The sequence below is a fragment of the Thalassophryne amazonica genome, chromosome 15 (assembly GCF_902500255.1).
Source record: "Thalassophryne amazonica chromosome 15, fThaAma1.1, whole genome shotgun sequence".
Classification (NCBI taxonomy): domain Eukaryota; kingdom Metazoa; phylum Chordata; class Actinopteri; order Batrachoidiformes; family Batrachoididae; genus Thalassophryne; species Thalassophryne amazonica.
In genome coordinates, this window is record NC_047117.1 from 65,440,148 (window position 1) to 65,463,552 (window position 23,405).

At 40.4% G+C, this 23,405-nt stretch overlaps 1 protein-coding gene across 1 annotated transcript; it reads left to right on the forward strand.

The window, feature by feature from the left end:
- Positions 1 to 13: 13 nt before the first annotated feature.
- Positions 14 to 22,862, forward strand: tspan34 (tetraspanin 34). Its single transcript, XM_034188110.1, has 9 exons — positions 14 to 146; positions 5,294 to 5,380; positions 10,198 to 10,278; positions 10,362 to 10,577; positions 17,824 to 17,898; positions 18,006 to 18,113; positions 19,134 to 19,274; positions 19,358 to 19,450; positions 22,564 to 22,862. The coding sequence occupies exons 3-9, from the start codon at positions 10,222 to 10,224 to the stop codon at positions 22,618 to 22,620; spliced, it is 747 nt and encodes a 248-aa protein (XP_034044001.1). The 5' UTR covers positions 14 to 146; positions 5,294 to 5,380; positions 10,198 to 10,221; the 3' UTR covers positions 22,621 to 22,862.
- Positions 22,863 to 23,405: the final 543 nt, after the last annotated feature.

Genomic DNA, 23,405 nt, shown 5'->3' on the forward strand with positions numbered 1-23,405 from the left:
TGGCGTGTTCAGCGCTCCCACATCATTTGAGTGACTGTTACACTGCGATGCCAAAGAGCTGAATTGAGCAGCTGTGCCTTTCGCCCGACGCCCCCGCGTTTCTGCTTCCTGTACGTGCAGTGGTGGGTGAGCAGCACCTGTTGCAGGTGAAAATTTGAATGAACTCAATGGCATCACTGGGATTAATTTACTTGTGTCATGCTGCCCTCTATTGATTGGTTTGTGGTGTTGCATCTCTGTGGGCAAGCGAACACAAACGCTGTGTGATGTTCACATTGTCTGGAAGTGAACTGATTGATTTTTCTCTTTTTTTTTTTGGTCATTTTAAGTTTCCATCTCAGTGCTTCATTTTCATCTTTGTGTCCCATATGAAACAGATCTGGAACCTTGTATGCATATTACCAGTTAAAGTGACCTGAATCATATTATTCATTCTTTCATTTTCTTTATTATGTGGCTGTGACGCTACGCGAGCTCTGATTGGATGATTTCCGGTCTGGAACGCGTATCACATTTGTTACAAACCAGAAAGCTAAAAGTACGATTAGAAAAACCAAGTCAGACATGAACGTCTGCCATAAATATCTAAACAGCATCTGAAAAAACACACAGATTGAAAGCTTACCAGCTAACGAGCGGAAAATCTGTTAGCATGTTCTTCATGGAGTTGAAGAGAGCAGGTCTGACTATGAGCCCAAAACAGTCAGCAGCTTTCATATTTGGGCGATACTGTAAGTTTGTGTATTTATATGTAATAGCCATATGATAAATTAATTATTAACATCGCTTGCTCAGTCTGTACGGGGATATCAGGCCTCTCTGTTTTTCGCACAGACTGAGCATAGCGAGGTTCGTACTTGCACCTCAGTCTGGTATTTTCCCGTACAGACCTTACGCTCAGTTAATAATCATTTAATATCGACTTATTTAAAGTAAGGGTGAATCGTGTTATCTGTTTTTCTTTCTCTTCTTTTTTTTTTTTTTTTTTTGCATGACAGATCTGATATTTTTGTGGAGGGACAGTGGCTACATTCACATTACCACTTGAAATGATCTGAATCTTTTTTTTTTTGCCTGCATGGGACATGGACATAGTCTTTTTGTGTGTATGTGGTCATAGATCTGATTCCTGTTTCATCTGTCAGTGTTACTGCTGTGAAAACTGTCAGATTTGATTCTGATCAGTCACACACCTGAACTGTACACGCATACACACAGTAAGACACATAGCAGTTTGGCACTTAATGTCAGTGCAGCATAAATGTCTTTCATCTGATTTTGCTGTTCTCACAGCAGTCACATCTACACAGGAGGCTGAATCACTTCAACAGCATTCACATTACTGGTCAAGCTGACCTGGATCTGGTTTTGGAGCTGACACAGATTTAGCATTTTTTATTTCAGTGTTAGGTGAGCAACTCAAGGTTGTTGAGATTTGGAGCATTTGTATATGGGATTCTACATCTAGTTCATATCTGATTTTGTATATATAGTTGTATGTAAACATTTGGGAACCCCTGATGATCTGCCTTTATAAATCATTGCTTCTTTGGATCAGCAATTTCAGTTAAATATATCATATAGCAGACAAACGCAGTGAAATGAAGTTTCTAGGATTTACAGAAAGTGTGCAATAATTCTTTAAACAAAATTAGGCAGGTGCATAAATTTGGGCACCCCAACAGAAAAAATGTCAATATTTAGTAGATCCTCCTTTTGCAGAAATAACAGCCTCTAGAAGTAGATTTTGAGCAGTGTTTAGGGTCGTTGTCTTGTTGACAGATCCAGCCCCAGCGCAACTTCAACTTTGTCATTGATTCATGAACATTGTTCTCAAGAATCTGCTGATATTTACTGGAATCCATGTGACCCTCAACTTTAACAGGATTCCCAGTACCTGCACTGGCCACACATGATAGAACCACCTCCAAATTGTACTATAGGTAGCAATTGTTTTTCTTGGAATGCTGTGTTCTTTTTCAGCCATTCATACCGCCCTTTATGTCCAAATAACTCAAATTTAGTTTCATCAGTCCACAGCACCTTATTCCAAAATGAAGCTGGCTTGTCCAAATGTGCTTTAGCATACCTCAAGTGACTGCTAAATGTATTCAAATCAATAAAATGACACGGGTGCCCAAATTTATGCATCTGCCTAATTTTGTTTAAATAATTATTGCACACTTTCTGTAAATTGTATAAACTTCATTTCACTTCTGAAATATCAGTGTTCGTCTGCTATATGATATATTTAACTGAGATTTGTGATCCAGACAACAAATGATTTATGAAGGAAAATTATTAAGGGTGCCCACACTTTTGCTTACAACTGTACCCCCATGGACCTGTATCTACAACCCCTGGCAATAATTATGGAATCACCGGCCTCTGAGGATGTTCATTCAGTTGTTTAATTTTGTAGAAAAAAAGCAGATCACAGTCATGACACAAAACTAGTCATTTCAAATGGCAACTTTCTGGCTTTAAGAAACACTATAAGAAATCAAGAAAAACAATTGTGGCAGTCAGTAACGGTTACTTTTTTAGACCAAGCAGAGGGAAAAAATATGGAATCACTCAATTCTGAGGAAAAAATTATGGAATCATGAAAAACAAAAGAACGCTCCAACACATCACTAGTATTTTGTTGCACCACCTCTGGCTTTTATAACAGCTTGCAGTCTCTGAGGCATGGACTTAATGAGTGACAAACAGTACTCTTCATCAATCTGGCTCCAACTTTCTCTGATTGCTGTTGCCAGATCAGCTTTGCAGGTTGGAGCCTTGTCATGGACCATTTTCTTCAACTTCCACCAAAGATTTTCAATTGGATTAAGATCCGGACTATTTGCAGGCCATGACATTGACCCTATGTGTCTTTTTGCAAGGAATGTTTTCACAGTTTTTGCTCTATGGCAAGATGCATTATCATCTTGAAAAATAATTTCATCATCCCCAAACATCCTTTCAATTGATGGGATAAGAAAAGTGTCCAAAATATCAACGTAAACTTGTGCACTTATTGATGCTGTAATGACAGCCATCCCCAGTGCCTTTACCTGACATGCAGCCCCATATCATCAATGACTGTGGAAATTTACATGTTCTCTTCAGGCAGTCATCTTTATAAATCTCATTGGAACGGCACCAAACAAAAGTTCCAGCATCATCACCTTGCCCAATGCAGATTTGAGATTCATCACTGAATATGACTTTCATCCAGTCATCCACAGTCCACGATTGCTTTTCCTTAGTCCATTGTAACCTTGTTTTTTCTGTTTAGGTGTTAATGATGGCTTTCGTTTAGCTTTTCTGTATGTAAATCCCATTTCCTTTAGGCGGTTTCTTACAGTTCGGTCACAGACGTTGACTCCAGTTTCCTCCCATTCGTTCCTCATTTGTTTTGTTGTGCATTTTTGATTTTTGAGACATATTGCTTTAAGTTTTCTGTCTTGACGCTTTGATGTCTTCCTTGGTCTACCAGTATGTTTGCCTTTAACAACCTTCCCATGTTGTTTGTATTTGGTCCAGAGTTTAGACACAGCTGACTGTGAACAACCAACATCTTTTGCAACATTGCGTGATGATTTACCCTCTTTTAAGAGTTTGATAATCCTCTCCTTTGTTTCAATTGACATCTCTCGTGTTGGAGCCATGATTCATGTCAGTCCACTTGGTGCAACAGCTCTCCAAGGTGTGATCACTCCTTTTTAGATGCAGACTAACGAGCAGATCTGATTTGATACAGGTGTTAGTTTTGGGGATGAAAATTTACAGGGTGATTCCATAATTTATTCCTCAGAATTGAGTGATTCCATATTTTTTCCCTCTGCTTGGTCTAAAAAAAGTAACCGTTACTGACTGCCACAATTATTTTTCCTGATTCCTTATAGTGTTTCTTAAAGCCAGAAAGTTGCCATTTGAAATGACTTTAGTTTTGCGTCATGTCTGTGATCTGCTTTTTTTTTTCTACAAAATTAAACAACTGAATGAACATCCTCCGAGGCCGGTGATTCCATAATTTTAGCCAGGGGTTGTAGTCAGACCACTCATGCAGCAGTCCATCACCAAATTGGATACTGCTCAGATCTCACTCACTCACTCATCTTCAACCGCTTATCAAGGACTGGGTCGTGGGGCAGCTCAGATCTGAATAAACAAATTTGGACATTTTACAATGTGTGGCATATTAATGAAACAGTCAAATGTGGCGCATTCACACTAGTCAGGAAAGTTCAGCTCAGACTTGTCTGGCTGTTCAGACAGATTAAATCTACGATGTCATATTCCAGTTGCTTGAACAAAATTCAATTTGCTGTGCACACTAGTGTGTGTGTACACACACACACACAAATCAGACTGATGGCAGGGGTGAAAAAAGGGATTCAGGCCCGTTCAGATGCTAATGTAGACACAGCCATGCTAACTGCTGTGAGGATAGTTGGACCAGACACATCATAAGAAAAGGAATGTTAGATTCATATTACTTCAGCCAGCAATGTGGACATGTCAGTGATGTATGAAAGTGGCCTAAATGTGACAGGAGAGAAAATAACAGATTTTAAAAGTTCACACTTTGTGTGTGTGTGTGGGGGGGGGGGGGGGGGGGTCTGATACATGTCACATACTTGGTTAAAAAAAAAAAAGTATTACATCACTGTGAATGGCGCCTGAAAGTGGGACCTGTCAGGTGCTGTGTCACAGCGGATGTTTGACATGCTGTTACACCTTTTGTAGGCATGTCCGGGTTTGTTTTATGGATGATTTATGGTTCCGTTCCCTTAAACTGCACTCTGTGACATCAGGTTTTTGATGACCCTGTTAAACTCAGACATAATAATAAAGAATAACGTTTATTTGTATTTCTACAATGTGACATATTCCATATTAAACACGCTTTAAATATTCTGATGATCATTTTTTCTGCTGTGAAGTTTAATCGCAGTACGACATCACTAATACTTTTGATCCCTCTTCATTAAAAAGTAAACCAAACGTCAGCTTTGTGTTTATGCTCAAAAAAATGTAAATCACTCGCATGATAGTGTTTCTCTATGAATGGTGATGGCAGACACTAAAATTGCAGAACCTGTATACGCACACTGATTGCTCTTGTGTGTGGAAAACTTTGTCTTAAAAGTGTGAAATCATTTCTCACCATCACTATTGGGTTTTTGGCACAGACCGCTCGTAAAAGCTTCTTGTTGTAAAGTTTCTATTTGTGGAAGGACTTTGTCCAGGAGGCCCGTGACACCAGCAATGACATCAACCCCCCCATTTTTTTCATGAGAAGATAAAAGGCCACGTGACGCCCTTATTGATCAGACACTCCTGGTTCATCAGACCTCAGGGGAGAGACGAGTGCGACACTTCAGCACAGGTACGAACTTCATTTTCATTACAAACACAGTAATGTGTAAGTTTAAAACTCTCGAAAACTCTGAATGATCCTAGTGAGCATTTTTCCACTGAAAAGATGTTAAAAACAGGTTGAAAGGGGGTTGTTTTCCACCAGTTATTTATACATGTTGATTAAACTAGAAATCTACGTCCATATTTGCCATTTAAAAGTCAGTAATTAATGTGAAAACCAGTAAATACTCATGTTTAATTGACATCAACAAACTGATGGTGAAAAATTGACTTTTAAGTGTATTTTTCATGTGATTTCACTCTTTTAATGTATCTATTCAAATGAGAAAGCTCACTTTTGGAAATCTTTATAATTACTTGTGGTGGGTTAACTTAAAAATGCTCATTCTAAAATTAAACTTGTAGGATGTAGTTCTGGCTACAGAAACAATGTGATTAAGCCAGACAGCATCACATTACAAGTTACATAGTCAAAATCGCAATAGTTTCCAAAAAACAAAGAAACGTGGTGCAGGCTCCAATGAATGCATTCTTTAAATAATTCAATTACAACATGCTGTTTTAATAAAATGACCAAGAAACACAATAATCAGTAGCTACAAGTAATGGAAAGTAATTGAAATGAAACGGGTAGTTTACTGGTTTTATCTATTTATTTTAAAGCCACCCACCAAGTTTTTCAGAAAATTTCTCGTTGGTATTTAAAGCTAGTTTGAGAGTGTAAAATATATAGGTCAAAGCTTAAAATCTATTTTTTTTTTTTTATTCAGCTGAATACAAATATTGGAAACTATACAAATAACCATAAATGTAAAATATATACATCAATATCTAAGTGAATCCTCCAGTAATTAGTATATTATGCTGAATGTGCATCAACAATAATAATATTCTCTGACAAGTTATAACTATGGGTGTTTGCAAGTGGAAGAATATTCCTCTACATTAAACCACAATTTTAATAAGTTTAGGTATTTTTCAGCCTTTATTACAGGATAGTTAGAGAGACATACAGTAAGGCAAGAATTCAAACTTGGAATGCTCATTATCAAGCATAATTTGTGTAATTTATTGTATGGGTTAGCAATTGCTAATTAAAAAAAAGACCAGAAATTAGACTTTTGCCAAAAATAAAAAAATAATTGAATAATATTTGGATTTAGCTCAGTAAAAGCACCAGCTTAGGACAAAAGATGGCTTATTTGAGAAATGGTTTGAAGTGTAATTAAGAGGTATTATTTTTATTATTGTTGTTTCTGGCTTTGTTTTTTGCAAGATATACTAAACTTAATGTAGGCTGCAATTGGTCGGTCTTGAGGGGACACTGTCTCTGTGCATAATGTCAATCATCACAACATGACTTGTCAGCAACTATAAGGTTGAAAACATCAATGACCTTGAGTGTTTTTAGCTTGTTTGATCATACAATTATATTGTGTAGCTGCGTAACCTATGACTGTTTGTGTTCCAAATCAATGCTCAAGCAGTTAATAAAATTTTGCCTAGAGTGAAAAAACATTAACCCAAAAACATCTCAAATAAAGTCCAGTTTGAAAAAAAAAACCCGGTACAGTACTTCCACTTAACGGACTTTAAGTGAAGTCACAGAAATCAGAAATAGTTAAAGATCGACTGAGATGGAAGCGTACCCACTCTCCCAAGGCAAAAGGGGCGTGGCATGCAGCATATCATTTCCATTTAAAGTAACACCGACATAAAAAGCTTGGTTTTGAGAGATGTGGAAATGCTGTATTCGAGTGTAGCCAAGCCATCTCTAAGAAAATGTTCATCTCAAATAATAACCACAGATGACCCTAACCGTGCTTCATGCTAACCATTAACCGTCAACCAAATGGGTAACCAAACATTTAACTGTGACACTAACTGAGGGCGCCCACAGTTCAACCATGAACTATGGTTAGCATTTTCTTGAATACAACCCTTTAATTTCACTTCACTTCAATTTATTTTATTTATACAGCACCAAATCACAACAAAACTGCCTCAAGGTGCTTCACACCAGTAAGGGCTAACCTTACCAACCCCCTTGAGCAAGCACACAGGTAACAGTGGTAAGGAAACTCCCTCTGATGATGTTGAGGAAGAAACCTCAAGCAGACCAGACTCAAAAGAGGTGACCCACTGCTTAGGCCGTTCTAACGGTTACAAGGTTTTTACAAAGTTTTACCACGCTGAAGAAATGGGAAACAGAAAACCATGTCACCACCACTTCAATATTCAAAAGCACAATATTGACATGCAAGCCAAGAACAATGTCTTGTATAAATAGTGGTACTTTCCTCTCTGTTTATTTAGGATGAATCGTGTCAATAAGTATTTTTAGCTGCAGACTTAAGTATGTGTCTTGAATACACCTGTTGGCCTGTGTTGGCTCCTATGTCCTCCTTTTAAAACAATTTGTATTTCTGGCATAACAATCTATTGTAATTAAGGACCACATAACCCAAGTGTGGCCAAGAGTGTTGTGTGTGTTTGGGGAGGGGGGGAGTTGTACTGACAGCAGTAAATAAATAAATTATTAACTGACTTCAGTGGTCAGTAACAAATGTAACTGCTCTCTATCTTCTTGATGCCTCATTGAACTCTGATAGCATCATGGAATATTGTTGCTGATATTTTTTATTACATCTTGGAAACAGCATTTCAGCTGCCAACGGTGCCCTCTGTGATGGATAATATGGGAAGAAGAAAAAAGGGAGAGAAATCATTGTTCCAGCTGTTTCAAGGAAGTTAGAACGAGCTTACGTAAACTTTATGATGTGCATCTCAGTTTTATGATTCTTCTGTGCTACTTAAAATGTTAATGGTGGATAAGAAACAGATAAGTCATTTCAGCCAACTCCAATGATGTTTGCTGATATTCTACCCTAAACATTTGGGTTATTGCTTTAAAAAAATCATACAGTAGTGTTCAGAATAATAGTGCTATGTGACTAAAAAGATTAATCCAGGTTTTGAGTATATTTCTTATTGTTACATGGGAAACAAGGTACCAGTAGATTCTCACAAATCCAACAAGACCAAGCATTCATGATATGCACACTCTTAAGGCTATGAAATTGGGCTGTTAGTAAAAAAAAAAAAAAAAAAAAAGTAGAAAAGGGGGTGTTCACAATAATAGTAGTGTGGCATTCAGTCAGTGAGTTTGTCAGCGTTGTGGAACAAACAGGTGTGAATCAGGTGTCCCCTATGTAAGGATGAAGCCAGCACCTGTTGAACATGCTTTTCTCTTTGAAAGCCTGAAGAAAATGGGACGTTCAAGACATTGTTCAGAAGAACAGCGTAGTTTGATTAAAAAGTTGATTGGAGAGGGGAAAACTTATATGCAGGTGCAAAAACTTATAGGCTGTTCATCTACAATGATCTCCAATGCTTTAAAATGGACAAAAAAAACAGACGCATGGAAGAAAACGGAAAACAACCATCAAAATGGATAGAAGAATAACCAGAATGGCAAAAGCAGTTTGAACATAATAGTTTTGAGTTTGTAGCGTCAACAGCAGATGCTACTATTATTGTGAACACCCCCTTTTCTATGTTTTTTTACTAACAGCCCAATTTCATAGCCTTAAGAGTGTGCATATCATGAATGCTTGGTCTTGTTGGATTTGTGAGAATCTACTGAATCTACTGGTACCTTGTTTCCCATGTAACAATAAGAAATATACTCAAAACCTGGATTAATCTTTTTAGTCACATAGCACTATATTATTCTGAACACTACTGTATATATGACTTAAAATGTTTATTCTATAACACTCATGTTCCATAAGCTACATTTGATGAGTTGGTGCAAACATTGGGTGCACAGCCTGGGTTGTGACCTGACCACTGTAAGATGCAGACTCCTGCTTTGACTCTGCTACCACTGAGGTGAGACAGCAGATTCTGGACTTAAATTGCCCAGCAGCTGCAAGTTTGTATTTGCTCTAATTAATCCTTTTACCTAAAAATGTCCACAAATTCCTGTTTTGTCCTTTTATCTCAATTTCATCACCCATCACTGTATCTTAGCAACCACTGAGGCGAGAGAACAGTTTTTTTGGGTTAAACGAATCACTGTAGGTTTATATTTGCTCTAATGAATGTTTCTTCGCAAAATGACACTAAACTCCTGTTTGGGGCAGGGTGGGGGGTTGTCTTGACCTTTGAACCTGATGAAATCAGTGGAAAGACTTTGTGATGCAAGTAGCTCTGCAGATCAGGAGCTCACCTGCCAGCATGTAGGTTGGGAAAAGTAAATGTGAGGCATCGGTGTAAAGCACTTTGAGTATGTGCCAGATGGAAAAGCACTATAGAAATGCAGTCCTCCTCCTTCAGTGGCTCCTTAGCAAAGCTCTTTCACTTGAGAAACTAAACACAATGTGGAATAGGAATGTTTTGGATGTTGAATAATTTGACACTGAAATCGAATTAGGTTTGTAATGTAGCGGAGTATATGTTGGTTAAAAAAATTCGCTGTCTGTGGGGAGCAGACAACAAAACTTAAAATATTTTTTTTTCTGTGCATCGTGATTCAGAGGGAAGGAACTCAGACTAAACACACAGCACCTCTGTTGACACTCCAACTGAAACCTTCAAACTCTATAACCTGTTAAACCATCTCGTCTTTCCTTCCAGGCAGCGCGGTTAATGTGACTAAATGCTGTTTGACTTCCTTAGTGCTCATGTGTCTGCGTGTGATGTAATTCAGTCCACAACGTTGATTTTACTATTTTATTATTATTTTACTACTGCAGAAGTGCCACAGTTGGTTTTCCTGAACTGACCTTTTATTGTTTATTGGCTTCATGTTCTCCACAGTGCAAGTGACAACCATCAGCCACCATGTGTTGCAACAGCTTCCTCAAATGTATGATGTTTGTCTTCAATGGCTGCATCTTTGTAAGTTTGGCCAAAAGCAGGAAAATGATTTGGGGCTTTTGTTTCATTTGTACGAAATTCCTCACTGTGTTCTGGCTGTGCAGCTTGCAGGTGCAGTCATCCTGGGTGTGGGCGTGTGGGCGAAGGTGGACAGCGATTCTTTGTTGGGCTTGATGGAGGACGTGGAGACAGCTTCAGTTGACTTTTCTCAGGTGATCTACGTCAGCTACGTGCTCATCGGTTTGGGTGCTTTCCTGCTGTTCATTGGCTTCCTGGGCTGCTGCGGCGCCATAAAGGAGAGCAGGTGTATGCTACTGACGGTGAGTGAATGAGCGCAACGTTGTAGATGGTTTTGACAATTTAGGATTCAGTTAAACATTTATGAAGTGCACGAAAAAAAAAACTTTGAAAGTTAGATGACTTAATTAATTTTGACTAAGCAGTTATCGTGTCAAAGACAAAAGTTTTCATGAATTTATAGAATTTCCGGGTTTGGTGTATATTACTCTGAGCTATTCTGGATATTGTTACATAAACGTGGCACATTTGAATATTGATGTTTTAAAAAAACACCCATCATCACCTGTGATTACTGCTAATGTTAGCATCATCCATGTTTTGCTGTTTATAACCCCTGCAGACCGGTGAAGCAGCAAAGCATGGTGTTGGTTTCACTGGCGTGTGTGTGTGTGTGTGTCCATGTATTTGTTTTTTTGTATGTCTCACTAACCAAAAAGGCTTAGTAGATGATCTAAAATATATATTGATCATCAAATATTTGTGATTGATTGGTATGAATGGCTGCATAATGAAGTCCTGCGTAGTCAAAGACACATCGACAGTCATATGTGCATTTACGTGTTGATTTATGTTGTGGTGTGTAAAGTGCACAGGATGCATCAGCTCTTTCATTTTAACAATCTGGTAAAAGGGAAATGCTCCATGTTGGCATAAAAATATCCAGTATTAATACTTCTGTGTCTCAAACCTGGGAATCCAGTAATTTCTTGAAAACTTTAATCTCTGAACTTTATTTCTGAAAAGTAGTAGCACCCCTGGTCAGTGGTGGGCACAGTTCCGCTAATCTGCTAATTATCACTATGTAACACAATTTTTGTTCCTGGCTTCTAAGTGTTATATTTCAACTGCTTATGTCTAAAGTCTATGGAAAAATGACTACATTCAGCACAAACTTTGATTTTATTTATTTATTTATTTTTACGTTCTAGAAAGTTCTAAAAGTTTCTTGAAATTTCTAGATAATTCTGGAAACTTCTAGAAAATTCTGGACGGTTCTAGCAGTTAAAGAATATTCTAGAAGACTACTCAGTAGTAGTGAAGGTGAATTGAGAATATTCTTGAAAACAGACAAATTTCAAAATATCAATGTCCTGATCACAGAAGCAAAGTTTCTGTGGACTAACAGCTATTTTCTATTTATTTAAGGCATAACAGGTTAGGAAAACACACTGTGTACCCAGGAACAAAACAAAAATAAAAATTTGTTACATAGTGTTATCAAAGCTAATGTTTTCATTATCGGATTAGCTTTTCAGGTAACTATGAAAACCATCAGCGGACTATCTTCCAATAAATTTTGGTCCGATAATTTTTGCAGGCGTGGTGAACAGAGCTTAACAGTTACAAACATTTATAAAGTCTGAAATCCAAGATTTGAGGACCTACCTGTTAAATGTTTTGTAGTAGCTGTACAGTTCTATCCTCTGCAAACAGAAAAGCGCTGGTTCTAGAAGAAACCACTCTATCCTCTGCAGGTAAAGGAGAACTGGTTGCAGAAAAGAAAGAAAAAAGACAAAAAAGATTTTTTTTTTTCTTTTTAATCCCATACTGATTCACTGGCGATATCACCCAAGTCATCCAGAGGCATACAGTTTTAACTTATGGTTCAAATTTAAACCAAACTAATTTCTGACAGGTTATTTAAATTAACGTCACGTCTGAAGTTTTATAAAGTGAAAATATCAGATATGTTTTAGTTTTAAAGTAATGCACTAATTTTGAAGGGTTTAGTGTGGACATGCTGTGTCCAGGTGCATTATGGGTAATCTCAGTACATTCACAACAGAAGAAATGCGTTTGAGATGCTCTAATTAGGCTCCACATGGACAGCAGCATTAAACCCTTTGTATATTGTGCCCAAACGTCTTGTGAATATATTCTCTGGGCTATATTGTTATTGTGTTTGTTTTATGTAAAAATGCCAGAAGAAGCCCAGGTTGCTTCTCCATTATTTTCAATTGAAATCATTGTGAGTTGCAATCGCTTCCTGTTTGCTCTTTAGAGTCCTGCTTATGTCAAACACTGTCTGTCATCTTTGTTCCAGAGTAATATATATAAGATGTCTGAAATTCAGTTTGCGTTTATTAAATTCCACACATCTTAAATGTAGCAGACACAGATTATTTGGAATATTTTTTGGCAAGTTTTTACAGTCTCTACTGCCATCTACTGGCCAGTAGTGTTCATGGTAGTATTCGTCCAAAGTTATCTAAGATATCTCATAATCCTTTGCACGCCAGGGAGTTGTTGCAGTCTCTTGCTGCAGTTGATAAAAAAGAATAAAAATGTACATTTTAGTTGTATAATGTTCATTTACAATTGTCGTTGTGTTTTCTCTCTGTGCTGTTTAAACCCAACTCTCTGGCACACAAAGGATTGTGGGTTAGGGTCTAAACGTCTGGACGCCAGCAGATGGCAACGTTCTATTTATTTTGACCCTGGTTATATCAGACAGTTGTCTAATCACAACTTGACTTTTTGGCTTTTGTAAATGGCTTTTTTTTTTTTTACAAATGGGAAAAAAGGCATATTTTACAAAAGCACATTTATATGTAAACACCAACACATACCTCACATTAACGTGTTGGTTTTTACATAGAATGAATGAGTCAAACAATCAGTGTTAGCAGAGGCTCATTTACCCATAATCCCTTTGGCATCTGTCTGTGTTTGTTATTACAAAACATCAAAATTAGTGCATTATTTAAAATTAAAAGATGTTTTGTTTTTTTTTACATTGTACAAAAGACAGAATTGACATTAATGGAGATATTCTATCCGGATTAATTTAATTTATAAATCAAAACCATAAGTCAAAACTGCTGTATTTTCCAAGACCTCTGCCTCACGGCGGCACTGTCAAGGAATAATGTCTTGTTTTTTGTGTGTGTAGAGTTGAGCTTAGTTCCTCTCAACTGCTTTGCTGCTGCAAAATATGTAGTAAACAGGAGCTTCCAGCAGTGGGCAGGGTGCACAAATACAAAAGTGCTGACTCATTGTTTGGGTTTGTGGTGGCCTTTGATGCTACCAGAAGCGATCATGGTGTTAAAACTCAAAATCAGCTTGTTAGTAGTTGCAAGTGTACCGGAGACAATATTGGAAGTTATCGGTTAGCTGTAGTTTTAGATAATTTTGGTTTATCGGGTTAGCTTCATAAAAGATAACTTTTCAGTTAGCTGATTAGCTGTTATCGAAGCTAACGTTTTGGTTAGTTGTGCCCACCACTGCCTGTGGGCATGAAGACAATAACTGGTATGGTGTTCTGATGTTTGACCACAGTGATCCCGCCCTTTGCCAAAAAAAGAAACCCTTTAAAGGCAATTCTGGAGTTGACTGTCATTCACATATCAAGTTTGGTGGAACTCAGCCAAAGGACTTGGAGAAGGGTAAATAGACAGGAAAAGCTAAATTTTGACCTTGACCCCAATGACTTTGATCGTTGTCAAAACACACCCCTTAAGGGAAATTGATGGGTCGACCAATATAGATGCAAGCAAGTTTAGTCAAAAGTGGCCCAAGCGCCAAGAGTAGACAAATATCCATTCATCCATCCATTTTCTTCCGCTTTATCCGGAGTCGGGTCGCGGGGGCAGCAGCTCAAACAAAGCCGCCCAGACCTCCCGATCCACACACACCTCCCCCAGCTCCTCCGGGGGAACCCCAAGGCGTTCCCAAGCCAGCCGAGAGATGTAGTCCCTCCAGCATGTCCTGGGTCTTCCCCGGGGCCTCCTCCCAGTGGCACGTGCCCGGAACACCTCTCCAGCGAGGCGTCCAGGGGGCATCCGGAAAAGATGCCCGAGCCACCTCAACTGACTCCTTTCGACGTGGAGGAGCAGCGGCTCGACTCCGAGCTCCTCCCCAGTGACCGAGCTCCTCACCCTATCTCTAAGGGGGCGACCAGCCACCCTGCGGAGGAAACTCATCTCGGCCGCTTGTACTTGTGATCTCGTTCTTTCGGTCATGAGCCAAATCTCATGACCATAGGTGAGGATTGGAACGTAGATCGATCGGTAAATCGAGAGCTTTGCCCCCCTACTCAGCTCTCTCTTCACCACGATGGTCCGATACAGTGACCGCATCACTGCAGATGCTGCACCGATCCGTCTATCGATCTCACGCTCAATCCGTCCCTCACTCGTGAACAAGACCCCGAGATACTTAAACTCCTCCACTTGAGGCAAGGACACTCCACCAACCTTAAGAGGGCAAAGCACCTTTTTCCGGTCAAGAACCATGGCCTCGGATTTGGAGGTGCTGATTTTCATCCCGGACACTTCACACTTGGCTGCAAACCACCCCAGTGCACGCTGAAGGTCCTGATTTGACGAAGCCAACAGAACCACATCGTCCGCAAACAGCAGAGACGAGATTCTGTGGTTCCCAAACCAGACCCCCTCTATGCCCTGGCTGCGCCTAGAAATTCTGTCCATAAAAATAATGAACAGAACCGGTGACAAAGGGCAGCCCTGGTGGAGGCCAGCATGCACTGGAAACAGGTTTGACTTACTACGGGTAATGTGAACCAAGCTCCTGCTGCGGTCGTACAGGGACCGGATAGCCCTTAGCAAAGGACCCCGTACTCCCGGAGCACTCCCCACAGGGTGCCCCAAGGGACACGGTCAAACACCTTCTCCAAATCTACAAAACACATGTGGACTGGTTGGGCAAACTCCCATGAACCCTCGAGCACCTGATGGAGCGTGTAGAGCTGGTCCAGTGTGCCACAACCAGGACGAAAACCACACTTCTCCTCCTGAATCCGAGGTTCAACCATTGGTCGAATTGTCCTCTCCAGTACTCTGGAATAGACCTTACCGAGGAGGCTGAGGAGTGTTATCCCCCTATAGTTGGAACACACCCTCCGGTCCCCCTTCTTAAACAGAGGGACCACCACCCCGGTCTGCCAATCCAGAGACACTGTCCCCGATCGTCACGCAATGTTGCAGAGGCGTATCAGCCAAGACAGTCCCACAACATCCAGAGACTTAAGGTACTCAGGACGGATTTCATCCACCCCAGGAGCCTTGCCACCGAGGAGCTTTCTAACCACCTCGGTGACTTCGGCCTGGGTAATGGATGAGTCCGCCTCTGAGTCCCCAGTCTCTGCATCCTCTTCGGAAGACGTGACGATGGGATTGAGGAGATCCAGAATCTCTTCGAGGCCGACCGATAGTCCTCCTCCATAGCCTCCCCGAACTCCTCCCAGACCCGAGTTTTTGCCTCTGCGACCGCACGGGCTGCGGCATGCTTGGCCTGCTGGTACCTGTCAGCTGCCTCTGGGGTCCCACCTGCCAACAAAGATAAGTAGGACTCCTTCTTCAGCTTGACGGCATCCCTTACTTCCGGTGTCCACCACCGGGTTCGGGGATTGCCGCCGCGACAGGCACCAGAGACCTTGCGACCACAGCTATGAGCAGCCGCATCGACAATGGAGGTGGAGAACATGGTCCACTCGGACTCCATGTCTCCAACCTCCCCCGGGATCTGGGAGAAACTCTCCCGGAGGTGGGAGTTGAAGACCTCGCTGACAGAGGGTTCCGCCAGTCGTTCCCAGCAGACCCTCATGATACGTTTGGGCCTGCCAGGTCTGACCGGTTTCCTACCCTCCCAGCGGATCCAACTCACCCCCAGGTGGTGATCAGTCGACAGCTCTGCCCCTCTCTTCACTCGGGTGTCTGAGACACGTGGCTGAAGGTCAGATGATACAACTACAAAGTCGATCATCGACCTCCGGCTCAGGGTGTCCTGGTGCCACGTGCACTTATGGACACCCTTGTGCTCAAACATGGTGTTCGTGATGGACAAACTGTGACTAGCACAGAAGTCCAACAACTGAACACCACTCGGGTTCAAATCGGGGAGGCCGTGCTTCCCGATCACCCCCCTCCAGGTCTCACTGTCGCCGCCCATGTGGGCGTTGAAATCCCCCAGGAAAACAATGGAGTCCCCAGTCGGAGCGCTATCTGGTACCCCTCCCAGGGACTCCAGGAAGGTCGTGTACTCTGCACTGCTGCTTGACCCGTAGGCTGAGACAACGGTGAGAGACCTGTCCCCAACCCGAAGGCGTAGGGACGCGACCCTCTCGTTCACCGGAGTGAACTCCAACACTTGGCGACTGAGCTGGGGAGCAATAAGCAATGCGACCCCAGCTCTCCACCTCTCCCCGTGGGTGACGCCAGAAAAATGAAGCGTCCAGCCCCTCTCCAGGGGTACCAGAGCCCAAGCTGTGCGTGGAGGTGAGCCCGACTATCTCTAGTCGGTATCTCTCAACCTCCCGCACAAGCTCAGGCTCCTTCCCCCCTAGCGAGGTGACATTCCACGTCCCAACAGCCAGGGGCTGTGAGCATGGACCGGGCCGCCGGGCCACCCGCCCTCGACCGCCACCCAATCCTCTCTGCACCCGACCCCCATGGCCCCCTCTGCAGGTGGTGAACCCACAGGAGGGCGGGCCCACGTCACTCTTTTGGGCTGAGCCCGGCCCGGCCCCATGGGCTAAGGCCCGACCACCAGGCATTCGCACGCGAGCCCCAACCCCAGGCCTGGCTCCAGGGTGGGATCCCGGCTCCGCCATACCAGGCGACGTCTCGGTCCTTGATCTTTTACTGGTCATGGAGGTTCTGAACTGCCCTTAGTCTGACCCGTCACCTAGGACCTGTTTGCCTTGGGAGACCCTACAGGGAGCACAAAGCCCCCGACAACATAGCTCCTAGGATCATCCGGGTACGCAAACTCCCCCACCACGATAAGGTGGCAGCTAGAGGGGGAGTAGACAAATAAATAAACAAAATGATTAAATTAAATTAAAATCAAATTATAATATAATTAGAATACAGCAAGCCGTCACATGAAGTCTTAGCAAGCGCATTTTGAATTAACTGTCGGCTATTGGCTATTTTTGAAGACCCGAGAGCCTACTTGTGATGAAAGAAAATTTTAACAATTTTTTTGATATTAAAAAATTGTCTACACACTACAGTGCAGGGGAAACTTCATAAAAGAAGCCATCTTATACAACATTTTAGTTGTTATACTGTAGGTTCTAAATGTTTAAACATATTTAGAACCTGTTGGTAGGCAAAAATCCCCCATTGACACTGAAGTAATAAATCCTTATTCCTGTCTTTAATAGGTACTTGGCATGACCCCCAAAATATTTGAACTTGTCAGATTGTGTTTGTTCTTCATCTTTATTTCATGGACACTGTGTGTAAAATGTTACAGCGCAAACATTATATTGTTCCCCTTCAATGCTTCCTCTCCCTGCAGTTCTTTGTCCTCGTGTTGCTCATCTTCCTTGCTGAGGTTGCGATTGGTGTGGTGCTGATTGTCTTTCAGAGTGTGGTAAGTGATGGAACCTTTTTGGCAGCAATCGTCAGTGGTCTGACCAACTCAAAACCACAGAAGCTGTGTTCTAATGTACGCTGATGATACACTGTTGTCCTCTTCAGGCTAATGAGATCTTTAACTCGCTGGAAGATGAAGTTCAAAAGGTCATCAGGAAGGACTATGGAAAAGTCGAAGGCTTTACCTCTCTGTGGAACAACACAATGGCTGAGGTGTGTTTTCTCTCGTAGGCGATTGGCTGTTAATGCTCAACCAATATTTGACTTCTTGCACCTATGAACTTTCAAGTTGAGTTGCCATTTTTAAAATGAATGTAGAAGATCTTTGCTTGATAAAAGAGAAATTCACTTCCAGCATAATGCATAATGCTATTTTAGAATTTCTATTTACAAGGTCTGTGAGAAAAGTATCCGACATTTTTATTTTTTTCAAAAACCATATGGATTTGAATCACGTGTGATTGCATCAGCCAAGCTTGAACCCTCGTGGGCATGCGAGAGTTTTTTCACACCTGTCGGTGACGTCATTCGCCTGTGAGCACGCCTTGTGGAAGGAGTGGTCCAGCCCCCTCGTCGGAATTCCTTTGTCTGAGAAGTTGCTGAGAGACTGGTGCTGTGCTTGATCAAAATTTGTTCAAAAACTGTGAGGCACATCCGAGTGGACACCATTCGAGAAATTCAGCTGGTTTTCTGTGAAAATTTTAAGGCTGATGAGAGATTTTGGAGTGTTTCTATCGGTTTAAGGACTTCCCACGGAGCGGGACGTCGCGCAGCGCTCTGAGGCGACGTCGTCATCCTGTTTCAAGCTGAAAACCTCCAAATTTAAGCCTCTGTTGACCCAGGACGTCGTGAGAGAACAGAGAACTTTCAGAAGAGGTCCGAATCAGCAGTTTATCCGCACATTCCACTGTTAAAGGAGATTTTTTTAATGAAAGACGTGCGGACGGATTGGCGCGTCGGCTCGCAGCCGGCGCGGCGTGCCCGCCACAGGAAAAACACCTCCGTTGGAAGTCTTAAGGACAAGTTGGAACATGCCCTGCTGTTAAACAATTTCTCAGATACTCACTCAACTGAAAGCCACCAAAAGCCACCTGGATTTTACAAATGGTTATCAACACTGAGCAGCTTGGCTCACGTAAAAACATATGAATCAAATCCATATAGTTTTTTTTTTTTTAAATAAAACAGTCTGTTTCTTTTCTAATAGACCTCGTATTTGTGCTTTTCTTCCAGCTTAAATGCTGTGGATACAAGAACTACTCCGATTTTACAGGCTCCCCCTTTAACAGAGACAATGGACAAATCTATCCAGCCCCATGCTGCAATGAAACCATCACCGTGGGGGTGTGTGATGAAAATGCAGCAGAGTTATCGGTAAGAGTTACTGTCATTGTCCCAAATATGAGTTGCTGTATAATTTGTTGACTCTTGGTAACATTTTGGCATTTGTCTTCCAGAATGTTGACGGTTGTTTTAGCAAACTGCTGCAACTGATAGAGGACAATGTTTCAATCATCGCAGGCGTGGCGCTAGGAATCGCAGCTCTTGAGGTACAAATAAGCAGTGGCGGGCACACTTCCGATAATCCGATAACAGATAATTATCAAAGATAATGTTTTCATTATCAGATTATCTTTTTAGATAAATTTAAAAACCATCATCGGACTAATTATCTTCCAGATGAATTACCGTCTGATAACTTTTAGAGCAATAACGTACTAAACTAAGCTGAACAGTGAAAAACATTTTTAAAACTGTTAAAGCTGTTGAGACCTACCTGTTAAAAGTTTCCTAATAGGCATGTTGTTCTACCCTCTGCAAACAGAAACCACTCTATCGTCTGTAAGTAAAGGAGAACTGGTGACCAAAAAAAAAAAGTCATTTCCTTTAACACCATATTAATATAATTGCAATGTCACCAAGTCATCCAGAGGCATACATGTTTAACTTATGGTTCAAATTTTAACCACTCATTTTAGACAAGCTATTTAAAATGATTGTCATGTCTGAAGTTTATAAAGTGAAAATATCAGATATATGTTTTCGTTTTAAAGTAATGTGCTAATTTTTAAGGATTTGTGAGCACATGCTGTGCCAGGCAGCAATGCATTATGGGTAGCATAAGGTAATCTCAGACGTTCACGACAGGACAAATGCATTTCAGACACGCTGTTCAGGGTCCACAGATAACAGCATTAAACTCTAGTGCCTAAAACTCTCGTGAATATATTCTCTGGGTTTATAGACGTTGGTGTATTTGCGTTTGTTAAATTCCACGCATCTTAAATGTAGCAGACACAGATTATCTGGAATTTTGTTTGACATTTTTTCAAGGCCGCTACTGCCATCTACTGGCCAGGAGTGTTCATGGCAGTATTAAACGTCTGGGTACATGGCTGCTCTCAGTGTTGGTATTGTCCATTGTCCAGGAGCTTTTTCTGTGCATATATTTGTTAACTTTGTATTTTAAAAGTACGGTTAGAAGTAATTCCGACTCCTCATCGGTCCACACGGACGAGGTTGGCGCCATGTTTTTAGTTTTTGTGGAAGTGACAAAGAGAATAAGGCTCCTGATTGGATAGAATTCTAATCAGTACCGCCACCCAGAGGTTTGGCAGACTAATTACAACACATTTATACAGTTCGATGTGGATGGATTTTTTTTTAAAGGACGTAGTGTGGATGAAGTTTTTGTCCCCAAACTGAAAGGGTAAGATATTCGGTTTTACAAATACCCGACAACGTGTGTACATGGCCTTATGTCTGTGAAAGGCACTATATAAATAAATTTACTTACTTACTTACTAATATTGAGTGCACATTTTACAACATCATAAAAGTTTTAAAACATGCAATTGCGATGACACTTCCAGGGCTCCGTAAAAATGCCTGTTTTTACAAATAAAAATGGAATATTTTACAAAAGCACATTTATCTTTAAACCAACACACGTCACATTAACGTGTTGGTTTACATAATGGATTACTGAACCAATCACTGTTTAGCACTTTTACCCAGAATGCTTTGCGTTCTGTGTTTGTTACAAAACCTCAGAATTAGTGCCTTATTCAACATTAAAAGATATATGTTATATTTTGTACAAATGACAGAATTGCCATTAATGGAGTTATTCTATCAGTATTTTCAAAAAACCATAAGTTAGTATGACTTTATTTTTCAAGACCTCCGCCTGACCGGAGTGTTGAAATTGATAGGGAGCTGGCCTTATGGCTGCTTTCGGTGTGTCTCTGTGGTGAGAGCGCTGTTGCAAACAAGGGCTTCCAGCAGGGGCAGAATGTTGAAAGAAAAATGATTATGATTAGTAAAGAGTTGATTTCGTGGGTGCTCTCAGGATTTGTCTGTGCTGCTTCCTGCAGGGGGCAGCATGGTCAAACATTCTTGTTTATTCTTTAGGTCTTTTACCGCTTTTGTGTTTAAAAATCAATTTCAGCTGTGTAGTAACTGCAAATGTCACATAGACAACACCGGAATTTATCGGTTATCGATTATCTGTAACTTCTGATACATTTTTGGGTGGTTTATCGGTTTATCTTTATCAAAGATAACTTTTCAGTTATCTTATTATCTGTTATCGAAGTTAATTTTTTGGTTATCTGTGCCCACCACTGCAAATAAGATGGCGACCTGTTATGTCGACGTACGGTGTTGTGCAAATATTTTATGCAACATCAAAGTTCCTAACCATTCTTGTAGACTGAAAAATAATAGTAGCTAAATGTATAGCATTTATGAAAAAGTGTTCATATGATATATAAATGTTTTGATGTCTTTATCTTAAAAAAAAAAAAAAAGTGGTCTTGGGAATTTTAAGAAAATCGTATTATTGTTATTTTGGTCAGGTTTTTATAAACCTTTTGTTAGCTATTGTTCAACGCCTTTCTGTTGTCATGTACTTGATAACAGATTATTTGCTTGAATGAAATTGGACAAATAGGAATGTTTAGAAATTTCATTCTTTTCATTGATATCATTAATATCACTAATTTAATTTTATTTTGATTTAGTGATGTGTATAAAAGAATTCACCCAACAATTTTTTTTAGCCTGCCTTACACATTTGCAGATTACTATATATCAACCATATGGGTGTTAGTTTGACTTATTATTTGAAAATATAAACAATAATGTTTCAAAAATGTGTAGCAGATACCAAGATAGGTCATTATTTTGTTTAATATTAAATATGAACACTATAAAAATCAACTGAACAGTTTTCAGTAGAAATATTTCCTCTCCACACCCGGAATTGTTGCATTTCCCACAAAAAGACAGTCGCTGTTTGTACACTCTAAAACACTGCAACTGCATTTAGTTATGTCCACTTGCTACCTCTCTTTAACTTAAGGAGCTCTTAGTTAGCTTATGATATCTGATGGAATCAGGCTGATACAGAGCAGACCAGCTACCAAGTTTCTGATAAATGATATTGTTTTATAATCTAAAATGAAGTTGGTTTTTAAACCATCAAAATTGAGTAAACGTTCTTATTTCCATTAAATCATGCATATTTTTTTACAGCTTTTTGGGTTTTTTTTAAGTACAAGGCACATCAAATGTGGGTGTGTTTTTACAGTACTGTTTATTAATCTTTGCAGTATTACTTGTATTTAAATGACCTGTTGATGGCCTATTGTCCTTACAGATCGCTGCCATGGTGGTTTCAATGGTTCTCTACAAGAGCATCGGGAGCAAGGCATGATGTGCTCCGTTTACGGCAAGATCATGGAATTCAGCTTGTTGGAGATGCTGATAGTGTTTGTCCTTTGAATCAGGTTCATTTTTATTAGATTAAAAACAGACTTTTGGTTTATTGGTATGTACAGCATTGAACAAATGAGGCAGGTGATACATTCTTTGTTCATACTGTTGATGTTCATACTAAAGTACGTCCTTTTGGCTGATCCCTCTTTTTCACTCAGGGTCGCCATGTTGACCTGCCACAAGTTTTACGCCGGATGCCCTTCCTGAAGCAACTCCACATTACATGAAGAAATATGCCAGGGGTGGGATTTGAACCGGGAACCTTCCGCACTGAAACAAAGTGCACTAATCACCAATGTTAATGTTCATACCGTGATTTATTTATGTTTTGAAATGGGCTGTCATAATGTGTAATGAAACACAGGGAAAAAAAATGCTTTTAAATAAATCTATTTTTGTATTTTTGATCATTTTAAAATTAACATGCAATTTTGTTTACATTGTTATTATTTAATTCATATATATATATATATATATATATATATATACACACACAAGTAAATCCCCTTCGGCTGCTCCCTAGTTTTCAGTAAAGGTCGCCACAGCAGCCCCAAGGTGGGTCTACATGTTGTTTTACAAGTTTTACACCAGATGGCCCTTCCTAACGCAACTCCACATTACATGGAGAAATATGTGTGCATTTCTATTTGCTGTTTTTGCAAACATGTTGCTCTGTACATACAAGATACAAGATTGTAAAATCTACAAAGATTAAAATTAACA